Genomic DNA, 12,868 nt, shown 5'->3' with positions numbered 1-12,868 from the left:
CATCGCCTGGTCAGATGGATCCCAAATTTCTGTTGCCCCGTGCTGATGGGAGGTCAGAATTTGGCACAAGCAGCATGAATCGATGACCCCTTCCTGGCAGCTGGTCAGAGCATGTCAGCACCTCCATCTAATCAGCAGGAACTACAAGAAGCTTCCTGTCCGCAGGGGCCGATATTTCTGAAAAACAATCTCGCTACCTAGTGGAATCTACGCCATGACGAATTACTGCGACTCTCGTGGCCAAAGGAGTCCAACACCTTACTAAATGGGGGTCTAATAAAAGTAGTCAGTGTACAGTAACAACTACGTGAAGGTGCGCTCACACGCTGCGGAAACGCATAGTTAGAGCACTTTTCTTCATCCACGTGAACAGGATTAGCTTTAATCATTTTAGCCATTCAGAGTCTGTGGAAAGCTGAGTGATACCACTGCCAACACTGACAGAACAGACTACTAAAACACTTATGAGCATAAGGAAAAGGATCTTTAAACCTCGCCCCAACAGCTCCACAATCAGCGCCAATCTTTAATTTCTCACTGAGCGGCCGGTTCCCCCGTTCATCACTCCGAGGATCGGACGCTCGCTCTGATGAGGGTCATGATGATTGCCCAATCTTACGTAACTCGTACACAACGAGGAGTCATGGCAGCTTCCCCGTAGACATAACACACACATTCCCTCCCTCCCATCTGCATCTGTTTATTAGCTTGTTTACTTCATCGGCTTCTGAAGAAGCTGCTGATCTGATGGAAGACAACGGATGGTGACGTCCGAACCCCCGAAGACATGAGGAGCGTCTGCTACCGCAAGACGCAAGAGGGGAAATCAGGCGCCGGCAACGCCAGGACTCCGCTAGGGTCAGTCTACACCCCTGCTAGATGCTTGGATCAGGAACCTCCAGAATGACCCTCTTCACTCTGGCTGATTTTGGGGCACAGAGTGGTGGTAGTCCAAAACTAGCATCTCTCCCCCCTTACCCCACACGTTTTAGAGCTCTCCTGACGTCTCAGTTTTAGTAAATACTTCGAATCCTCATGAAATACCAATTGTAAAGCATTTTTATGTTCCTCTGTTATGCCTGCTGGAAATAAATGGACAACAGGGTGTTACCATTTCAGGGAGTGACCCTGCACAGGTCAGATATTGTCCTATCAGTGCTAGACCATGTAGGGGCAAACCCCTTCCATGCAATGGCAATGGTGACATCCAGCTGTCAATTTGTTAATACATTACCAGGAGGAATAACGGAGGAATAGCACAATATGCAGTTTGAAAAACCTGATCCAGAATGGTTATTTTGCGGGAAATAAAAGTATTTACTAAAATATACAAGTGAGGAGAGCCGACAGGTCATCTCTATCATAATCCAAAAAGGAGAAGCCTAGAGCAACGTCTACTAATACTATAAGTCAATTAGTAGAGAAATTATCGAGGTAGTCAATAAGGTGCTGCCAGTCCAAATGTCACCACCATATATAATGGGGCGTGAAAGTACAAATCACTAAACACAGAAACCAATGAATGGCAGGCAGACAGAAGGCTCATTGAGACAAGGGAATTGAACCAATTCTTCTCTGATTAACAGCCAGGACCCCCTTCCTCAGAAATGGCTGGATAGTCTGCAGTGAGTAATCAGGCGGAGGTGCTCATCACACCCACAGGAGAGTAGCGGCAATGTAGAAGACTATATAGCCCACAGCCTAAAGATATCGGGTCGGTACTGTGACAGGCCAGGAAAAGTGATAGAAATAGCAGTCAAAAGCCCAAATACAGGCTAATGACGGGCGATACTCAAAAATGAAAATAGCGATTTTGTTCCTAGGTAGGATAGGTTAATTGAAGCTCCCATATTTGGTGTTGTTGTACACAACGGGCGGAGAGGATTAGTTTTTTGTATAAATTTAGTTTTGCTAATTCATCAACTAGAATAAAAAAATAGAGCAAATGAAGAAAATTAGAATTTTAGACAATTTCTGCCCATTTTTGTCTATATAGAACGTAAAATTAAAAGATATTGGCCTCGTCCTGGTACCATATGAAAGCCCAATCTACCCAGCCGCAAAATATTAACCCTTAGATAGAATGTTTTGGAAATATGAAATAACGGTGCGGACATTAAGGTGCGTGTAGATGGAACATTTATTGCTCACAAAACCGTTCAAACGAATGAAAGTGAACGAAGTAATTTACTATTAACGTGAGCCAATGACTGAACGACAAGCGAGAATCGTGAGGTTCTCATTCGTCGTTCCGTTTTAGCCGGCACAAAAACCAGCGCTGCTCGTGCAGTTTAACCCCTTAAGGACCAAGTGCGGTAAATATACGGTGCTTAATCCTGGGCTTCAATGCTCGCCAATAGGATTGGGATTACGGCCTCTGCTCCTGCAATCACGCAGAAGCAGGTCAGGTCCTCAGCTGTCACATACAGCAGAGGACCCGGAGGAGAAGGGAGAAGCGTTTTTTTAAGCACTGGCTACATAGTGCTCAATGAGCGCTATGTACTAAAAAGTGGAAGTATTACTTCTATCTTGCGACCCGGTGATCACGTGACAGCCAGGTGCCCCCTGACATAGCAGACAGGAGACAGCCAGGTGCCTCCTCGCATAGCAGAAAGGAGACAGCCAGGTCCCCTCTGGCATAGCAGAGCTGCAGGGTCCTAGTACACACTGATCAGCTCTGTTAGTGACTATTGTAACTACAGGAGGGTATTTTTTTCTGTAACTTTGGCTCCTATGGATGAAATTAAAAGAAAAAGACAATGTGAATGACCCGAGAGGTCATATATGACGTCATGGGGGTCATAGATGGTAAAAAAAAAAAAAAAAAATAGTCGCATAAATAAGCTCTGGTTAAACATATACAGACTAGAACAAAACCCATCGATGGTGCGGCCCAACATTGCCAAGCGTCCGTTATTTTGTAGGATTTCAGGCCATGCGGAGACTATGACCGGTAACACAGAGCTTCAGCTATCTCCATTACTATGGAGAGAATCAGCCAGCCTTGTCCTCGGTGTTTATATCATGCCCGGCCGGCTCGTACTCCGTGCAGATACAGGCTGAATCCTTTTTCCGTTGTGTAAATGCCATCACTTACAGCTGCGCTCCTCCTGCCGTAAACCCCGGCAGACACACTCATAAATACAGGCCTATTTCCAGAGCTTGATAAAATGACGCTGTTTGATGTTTTAAACTGTGGGGCATATGACCTTAAACAGAGGGATGGAAAACTTTGGTTCCCACATGCCAAGATTAAGCACACGTGGTCCGTCTCGGTGGGCGTTCAGTTCCCAAGAAAGGAAAACTTCAGCCGTGCCAATTTAAACACTGGAAAAAAAAACTCCGCTTGGAAAATTCCCCTTTTCAACACTGGATTTTGTTGGTAAACCAATTAGCTCTAGAGAAGTAGCGCTAAATGAAGCGGTTCCAGAAGAAGTGACAATTGTCTGCAGGAGTGGGCTGGGGGTGGTGGGCTCAGTAGTCGGCTTTGTTCCATGTCCCCAGAAGAGGACTCTGATCCTATGACGGCGCCAGTTGCATCACTGTAACACTGCATTAATTACTGTACCAGGCTGCGCCAACTTGGCCATGAGATTGTACAGAGCGGGCTTATAATGAGGCCAGTTACCTAGATTTATGCCACGAGCAAAGGTTAAAGGATCTTCAATGGGCAGGACCATCGATCATTTCTTTCCATTTAGAGACCATAACAGGTTGCTCATAAAGGCTAGTAATCGACAAGAACTTTCATTATATTCCAACCAGAACCAGGATGTCGGGGCGGAATACTATGATTGGCATCCAACTGAAAAGGAGTTTTAGAGGAAGTATTCAGGGGAGAGTCCTGTGAGTGCCTATCAACCAATCAGCTTCTCCGATAACAAGGCCAGTAAGGATGACTGGCTAAAAGCAGATCACATTGCTCCTCCAAATGTCATTTTCAGCTGGATGCCAGTCCCAATATGAGGTACATTCAAGTTTTAAGATTTTCTAATCTTTTTGTCTATGGAATAGGAGCAGATAGAAACATAGGACACATTTCAGAAGGACAAGGGAACTCTGGGGATGAGTGCGGAGGCCTATGTGACAGCGGCTGGAGTTAGAAGTGTCTGGAATACTTAAAGTGGCGACATGCACGTTCCAAGAACAGCGTGCAATCATCAGTTTTCTTAATTTCCGTAGGATCTATGCGCACCATCCTGTTTGAAGGCCTGAAGATGCGGAAGGTTCTCTCTAAGTGGGTGTAGTGAATCCATGAAGTCTACATTCCCGTTCATCAGATGGCGCTCAATCAGGGCTTTCTTCATGACAACGTTGAAGTGGTTCCTCGCACTCCCTGCTCACCTAACTTTGGCTTTTTCGAACAGTGAACAACACTCTCCGTGTTCGCACGTATTTCAGTTGTGCCGCTCTTGCATCAGTAATTTGCCAGTGGGCAAAACAGACCCTAAAGTGTTAACAGCGGCCATACAATCATTGTGTGAATTGTCCTCAAGAGGGATTACCTTAAGAAGTGACAATACTGTCAGTTATATGGGGGAAATAGTTTTTTGTTTTTTTAGGAGGCCTCAGAACTTGAATGCACCTCGTATGAAGCTCCCCTCTCGTACCCACTGATTTTCAAGAGGTCAGGAGAACTTGGATGCGTTCTTCCATATAGAGCGCTCCGCAGGTCCATGGGTTGTATGTGGCTTTGGAGCTCCGCCCCACTGACAACAATGGGGCTGAGCGGCGATACCTCACCCCCCCACACTCCATGGATGGGTGCATGGCTGTTTTCGGAAGAAAGCAGCCATGGCTGGACAACCCCTTTAATCATGTATCTGCACTGTACTCATGTTCAAGTTTAAAGTCTCTGGTGGCAGAGGTGTTCTCATGAGGCTTTCAGATTCCGATACTTCATAAATCGCTTCTTAGCTACGCTGAGTGTGAGAATGAGTTTGGGATACAGCGCAACATGTGGTCTGAGAGCGGCAGCCATACCGTGCAGAACACCCCTACTGACAAGGTGAATGACATTTATACATACATTGCCAGGAGGAATAAGAGGGGTGGCACAAGGCAGAGCTTTAATAAAACAGGTTTCAGAACGGTTAGTTCATACAGAATACTGGAACACACGTCAGGAAAAAAGTGACAGATTCTCTATAGAACGGTCGTATGAGATTAGAATTTTTTTTTAAAAAGTGCGCTTTTGTTCTGACCGATTCTGTCCACAGTCTTTGTAAGTGGAGCTCAGCTGCAATACAAAACATGACCTATGGACAAGAGTGGCGCTGTTATGTTTACTTACTGAAACCGAGACGTATTTATCAAAGTAATTGCTCCAATTTTTGGCCTATTTTAAAAGAGGTTATCACCATAAACATTTATCACCTTTCCCAGGACTGATGAATAGGTGGGCCCAGCAATCATGAGAACAGCACCCAGCGAGTCTCCCTGCTGAAAGGAGGGCTCCATTCACTTTCTATGTGACTGAGGGAGATAGCCACAATGAATTGTGTGTGGTCATGCATGTGGGGGGACTCGGGATGTGCTGTTCTTGTGGTCTCTGGGGGTCCCAGTTGTTAGACCCTCAGTAATATATACATTTATCACCAATGCTGTGGATAACATGTGTTTGCTGGTAAAACCCCTTTAAGGGTGCCTTCACAAGTTGCGGAAACATCACGGATTTCCTGCAGTGGATATGCTGCCGAAAAACCCAGTGGAGACATTTACTATGGAAGTGAATGGGATTAACACAAATCCAGTTCACGTGGAGAGGGAAAAAAGGCTGGCCGTTCCCTACTGTAGCCTGTATATTGTAGCCTGCGGTTTTACTGAAAATCCGCAGCATTTCAGCAACGTGTGAACGCACCCTAAAGCGCCATAAACTAACGTATGGCGCTGTTAGCGGAGGTGACAGGGGGCCGCCGGCTGTATTATTCATACTCGCCCGCTTTCTGCGTTGCCCGCTGCAGTCCACACACCAGACGAAAATCTGTCTCTTTTCTGAGTCTAAACCGCGCGCTCTACCACAGACTTGTATAGTAGAGCGTGCGAACGGGATTCTGAAGGGAGTTGGTGTTTGCTGCGCCGCGCGCCATCTTCGCCGGCTGACAGTGCTGGATCATGGGAGTAGGTGGTTTAAGAAATATACTGACTACAGCGATAAATTGCCAACTGGAAACAATTTTATCCGTTATCATTAAATGGGTTCTGATTTAATTAGGTGGGCGGACTTAGCGTAGATTACAACTTTATTTACACAAGTGTCATTCTTGTCCGCGTGTGAAGCGGACTGCATTCAGACCATTACAGCCAATGGGGCTACTCAAATGTGCTTATTTACATGAAAAAAAAAAAAAGCAGCATATCCTATCACGGTCCGATGTTTCAGACGACCGTCACCCAAGTCAATGGGTGCGCAAAACACAGAAGCCCATTCATAAAACCTTTGTATGTCAGTTTCTGGCATTAAAAAAATAAAAAATTAATTTTTGTGCAAATTGGGATTTGCGTAAAAAATTGTAACCTATTGTGGTTTGCGTCACCATCTGCCACTTTTAAAAAGGGGTGTGGCTTGTCAGGAGGGGGCATGGTCGCCCTGGTCCGACACATTTATGTATAAATTTATGCTAGAAACTGGTGTAAATTCTATCAGAAATGGATGCCAGATCAGATCCAAGCAAGGAGGAGCTGCGATACACCTAATACATAAAGAGTTGTGTGCCTTTTCATGTATAGGGTGCATCGCGTGTTGGCGGAAAGCTTATTCAAGGATCACTCTGGTGATTTTTTAATTCATTCATTATGCATCTATCCCCCTAGTATATATAACTGAGCTAGTGATACCTAGGTCAGCGATTTCTGTCAAACTCCTGGCCTCTTTCTCCTCCTTCTCAGATGGTCATGTGATCTCAGTTCTGACCAGCTCAGATCTTCTTGGGGTTATGATCTCAAACTAGTCAGATTTTCAGTCTGTGTGATGCTACCACAGAAACTACCTAGTGAGGGACACAGATACTCCTATCACAGTCACTGATGATAATCACACAGCTCCCGTCACACAGGTACAATAGAGGAGATCACAGCTCATCACTCTGACTGTGTTCTTATGGTCTGTAGTTTATTTAGGTGAATATAGAAGGTAATGATAATTAAACTGTCCCCATTTTCAGGCAATAATACTATAGCCTTTACTAATGTTCTTCACAGGCCATCACCGCGAACTGTTTTCCTGCTGGCTTTAGGGCTTTATTAATTAACATTTTTTATTGTGTAGATCACAAATCTTTATTCTGTTGGACAGACAGTTTGGCCTAAACACTATAAATCCCTTTAATGCACACTTTCCTAGTGTAGCCTCGCTGAAGGGTTGCGTAAACACTGAAGAACCAAGAGGATGAAGATTTAGAAGTACTCCGTGTCCGAGGAATTCTTCAAAGACCTAACCCTCCAGCTAATCGGCCTCACAAACACATGGGGGTAACCGTACTGTAGAATCAGCCCCAATGTCTGCCTTGTATAATGATCGGAGGGTACACAGAAACAATCCTAATCTGCTCCACTGGTGGAAAACATGGCGGACGTTCATCGCTAACAATCTATCAAAAGGGGAATCTACTAGTCAACCTTTGGGTTCTTCAAAACATCCCGTGGTAACAAATATTTAACGCAGTGTTTTCTGGGATCTGGGGTGTGATAACTCCCTCTACATCCGCCCATTTTTGTCCTTTAGGAAGACATTTTGGAATTTTTATCATACTAGAGCTAATAACCATTTTTGCATTAATGCAGAAATATAAGGGGGGACAAATTGCAGTTTCTAAATGAGCCATTTTTATTTAAGTATAACTGTAAAAAAATACGATCAAACAATTAAACAAAATAAGTGTTCTTAATTAAAATAAAAGGGATTAAAAGTTATAAAACTTTTACAATTTTAGAATTAAAAAAAAATATTACAAAAAACATATTTGGTACCTCTGCAAAAGTTCGATCTGTCAAAGCAGGTCATTATGTATCCCCCATGGTGAACATAGTCAAAAAAACCCCAAAAAACACAACGACAAAATTTCGCTTTTTTGGTTACTTCATCTCCAAGAAAAAATGTAATTTAAAAAAGTGGTCAAAAAGTCATTTGTACTCTAAAATGGTACCAATAGAAACTGCAAAAAGAGAGCCCTCACACAACACGGTGACGAAAAAAAGTTATGGCGGTCAGAAAATGGTGGCAGAAACTCTTTTTTTTTTTCAAAGATATTTTACTTTTAAAAAGCAGTTCAGCAAAAAAACAATATAAATTTGTATCGTCATAATCGTACTGACCCATAGAATAAATACAGTTATGTCATTTTTGCTGCGTTGTGTATGCCATAGAAACAATCCACCAAAGACGGTGGAATTGCATTTTTTCCCCCAGCGATCATGTATACAAAAACAAGATCAGCACTTCCAACAAATAAACATAAGCCATGGCTGCTACAAATATAATGACAGAAACACATGTAATATCTGTTGTTTATACGCACCACATACAATGCAAGGTTCTTGGCACATACTTTGATCAAACTGTGTGGGCCCATGTTTTGATTAAGGTTTGTCCCAAGAACTTTGCATTTGTATGCAGTTAGTGTTTCTGTTACTGTATTTGTTGCAGCCACGGCTTATGTGCACCTTCACATTTAATTGGTTGTATTCATTGCATTGGCGGGGGAGTAGTTGTCCTCCCTTTGGTCTTTCACTCAATTCACCCATCAGTCTTAGGTGTCTTTGGGAAAGCTGGATATCTGGTTGTATGCTTTCCCAGAGTCCATTAGACGCCTTCGGCCCAAAAAGGTGTCTTTTAGAGTAGAAACCCATTCATTGAGGTTCACCTGGACGTGGCAGATTAGCACATGTTTTGATCAAAATATGAGCTAAGAACCTTACAGTTCTGCAATTTTATTCAGCTATTACGTTTATATGAGTGGTGAGGGTGTCTGTTAACCTCAGTGATCACGTCAGAGGATGGTAATCACAGCCACAAGCTGGTCCCCACAAACCTCCCACCCCTTGTACAGTGCCGAGATCCAGCCTCATTGAGTAAATGACAGGGGTTGGCAACTGGGATCAGAGTTTGGCAGGAGTGTGGTTGAGTATTCTGGCGGTCCTCCACTGGCGATTGAGTAGGCACAGTAACAATTTTCAAGTAATTGTCACGTACCAACTAAATACGGCCCTTAGTGTACTATTATATCAAGGTACAGGAAGGGTTAAATCAACTGAGGGAACCTTTATGAAATACTGAACATAAAGAATATATGACTACTGTTCAATCTATATAATCTACTATTCAAAATTGCCCCTCTGTTGGTGGTTTTGGTCTAGTGCTATGATTTGCCATATTTTATAGATACCGATACAATATAGTGAGACTGCATTGTCTATTGGCTATTTAGACTATAGTCAAGGCTGACAATTTTTGTATACGGGCCTATGGATGGTAAAGAAAGAGGGAAGTGTGGCCCCACTTTACCCCACCCTCGCCTTCAGAAATATAGAGCATGCTTTTCACTATGGACAAGGCCGGCACCACACACACCTAAACAGATCACCAGACACCCTACCAACACCTCTTCGAATCCAGTGGATCCCAGCATCTGTCTAGATGTGTGTGGCGCCCAACTTGTACATAGTGATGGATGACAAAATCACATGATATGGCACTATGGAGAAAATAGAACCGTGGCCAGGTCATAGCATACCTCCATATATTCTAGACATATAAGTCTCTTACCCCTTTAAGTTCCTGGCCGTTTTGGGCCTTAAAGGGACCAAAGAAATTTTTGGTTTTCTCATTTAACTTTCATAAAACTTTTTTTGGGCGTTAAAGTGACTGAACAGTGCCTTGTTTTCATAATGACGATCATTCATTTGCTGCTGCAGGGGCAATATCTATCTGGAAGTGGCTTCCCTGGTCATAAAATCAGATGGGTTGGGGTTAGATAAGCCGGACTAGTGACTCGTATGGTGTAATCTTCACCATGTCCACAACCTATGGTCTCTATTATTGATGAGCGAGCATACTCGCTAAGGGCAACTGCTCGATCGAGCATTGCCCTTAGCGAGTACCTGTGCGCTCGGGAGCAAATATTCGGCTGCCGGCGGCGGGCAGGGAGCTGCAGGGGAGAGCGGGGAGTAACGGAGGGGAGATCTCTCTCCTTCTCTTCCCCACGCTCCCACCTGCTGACTGCCGCAACTCACCTGTCACCAGCGCCGGCACCCGAACCGTTGCTCCCGAGCGGGCAGGTACTCGCTAAGGACAATGCTCGATCGAGTAATTGTCCTTAGTGAGTATGCTCGCTCATCTCTAGTCTCTATGATACAACAAATGTGGTGTACAGACATTGCTAATGAGATGACAGCACACATGTTGACATACCTGATGATCCTTTGCGCGGCATACTGATGAAGGGAGCGGAACTGGGCGGACATGTTGGCCAAAGCTGCCAAACAATTAGTGTGGAGATACTTGTCCTGCAAGAAAGTAATTACTATTTATTTTTTTTTGTAAGCATCCAATACATTTCTGCTCATATTCTACGTTTAGCAACATTGTTTTCATAGCTTTCATTCACTTCAAGAGCCATACAAAAAGTGCTGCACTTAGCACTCGGCTCTTTCAGTAGGCCCTGGCCGAGTGGCCGGTAGCCACAGCAGTGGTTTCTTATCTCGGCTACGTAAAGCCAAGATGGGTATATATCCCTTTAAGCTGTATTTAGGGGGTTTATTTTGTATCTGTAGCCTTGCAAACTATATCCAGCACTGTGTGTCACATGTTTATCATGAAGAACGGACCTGTAAATGACCTTTCAGACTAATTTATTGGGCAAGGCCTCGTTAGAGATTAGGTAATGCGGTCACGCTGTAATCTGAGCTATTAACAATTCGTTTTCATTTGCGGAATTCAATCTGAGATCTGGAGCCGCATCCTGAGGAGGAGCTTCGTTTTAATTAAATATGTGAGGAGTGTTGATGTCACTAGAAATACAGATTCCAAATATTTGCTGGCTGCCATCTTTGGCCGCCTTAGGATTCAGAAACTTGACCTTCTCAAAACGTGCGACCAACATTAGTCTCTGCGGAATCTGCAGCACAACAAGCCGTATAAACCTGACGTCATCTGTTTAGTAATGTGCACACAAGAGCGATACACTCAATAACTTCATTTTGACCGAAGCATGACTATAACTAATGGGACTAAGGGCAGAGCGCGTCCAAAATACACCTGGGAGAAAGCAGAAAAAGTTCACCAAGCCTGGAGATCATGCATGAGTGTTGGCTAACGCAACCATAGAAAAATCTAATTTGGGTGCGATGAGCAAGTTGAAAAACTTTACAAGGACATTTCCTGACTTCTCTCCCCTTGTTCTGCGCACCACCATGTCCTGTACTGTGTATGCAGAACCTCACTATATTCCAGACAACCCTCAGGAAGCGTTCTGCTGGTTCAGTGATTACCCGTGGTCCATTGTGGCACATTGCAGAAGAAGCAGTCAAATGTGGCCAAAAATACGCATTCCAGAATACAAGGCGTAACCTGACCCAACAGACGAGGTAGAGAATAGTAGCACAATGCTGATGATTCCAGCTCTGAGGACATTACTAAGGTGCGACCATGAGCTGTCCCAATGTGCAAACACCCTACTAATGTGCATCCTGCAAGTGCTCACACCTGAGCCTGAGTCTTGAGCAGCTCGGGATGATCACTGTTACCCAGGCTTACCGGGACGTACTCACCCTTGTACGAGTCATATTATACTGGATGGTTCTGATGACTACTAGAATGAGCAGACTGCCCAGAGAGATCTCAGTCAGCACACGTTCCGAATACCAAGTGATGTTCTTCAGTATCTGCAGGGACAGAGCAGGAGGGTCAGCTGATAAAAATTGGAAAGCCATTTTATATTTATACATAGACATAATCTACATAGAAGAGGAGTTAACGGTGTAAACACTGCTTATCCTGTACCGATCCTGAGTTACATCCTGTATTATACTCCAGAGCTGCACTCACTATTCTGCTGGTGGAGTCACTGTGTACATACATTACTTATCCTGTACTCACCCTGAGTTACAACTTGTATTATACTCCAGAGCTGCACTCACTGTTCTGCTGGTGGAGTCACTGTGTGCATACATTACTTATCCTGTACTGAGCCTGAGTTACATCCTGTATTATACTCCAGAGCTGCACTCACTATTCTGCTGCTGGAGTCACTGTGCACATACATTACTTTTCCTGTACTGATCCTGAGTTACATCCTGTATTATACTCCAGAGCTGCACTCACTATTGTACTGGTGGAGTCACTGTATACCCATATTACTTTTCCTGTACTAATCCTGAGTCCACCAGCAGAATAGTGAGGGCAGCTCTGGAGTGCTCTGCAAGAATAGCAGAAGAAAGATACAACACAGAGTTATAAGAGGAGGTGCTATTACATACATCAGGCTGTATCTGTCTAGTAGCATACCCCCTCAGCCTGTCCACACTACATAGGTAGGCAAGACCCTATGAGAGCAGAATGACAACTTCAATGGGAGTTACAAAGGCGGCCATATTTGTTGTCACAGCTGTCCCAATAATAGTTCTAACTAGTAGCCGGTATACAGGACGATTCGGGGACTGAGATGTGTAAGTTGGGTTCTTTGTTACAGATTGCAGCAACTACAGGGGCTCAGGGTTTGACAATAAGCCATTTTTTACATTGTGAATTACAGGACAGATTTCGTCAGCTAGCAACTAGCACAAAAACCTGAACACGGCCAAGTCTGCGCTCCAACATTACATGTCACCCAGGCGGGAGGCAATCCGATGAGAACCAGATGGGAGATCAATA

General features: G+C 44.1%; 1 protein-coding gene across 1 annotated transcript in view; it reads right to left on the bottom strand.

Annotated features, from left to right (window-relative positions):
- Positions 1-12,868, bottom strand: part of DYM (dymeclin) — a 293,544-nt gene that overhangs the window by 164,346 nt on the left and 116,330 nt on the right. Inside the window, exons 12-13 of the mRNA XM_066602574.1 lie at positions 11,767-11,880; positions 10,409-10,503 (exon numbers count right to left, since the gene is read on the bottom strand). Of these exons, the coding sequence (XP_066458671.1) occupies positions 10,409-10,503; positions 11,767-11,880 (209 nt within the window). The remainder of the gene's footprint in view (positions 1-10,408; positions 10,504-11,766; positions 11,881-12,868) is intronic.

The sequence above is a fragment of the Eleutherodactylus coqui genome, chromosome 5, assembly GCF_035609145.1.
Source record: "Eleutherodactylus coqui strain aEleCoq1 chromosome 5, aEleCoq1.hap1, whole genome shotgun sequence".
Classification (NCBI taxonomy): domain Eukaryota; kingdom Metazoa; phylum Chordata; class Amphibia; order Anura; family Eleutherodactylidae; genus Eleutherodactylus; species Eleutherodactylus coqui.
The sequence above is the reverse complement of the archived record's forward strand: the minus strand, read 5'-3'. Positions and strand labels throughout refer to the sequence as shown.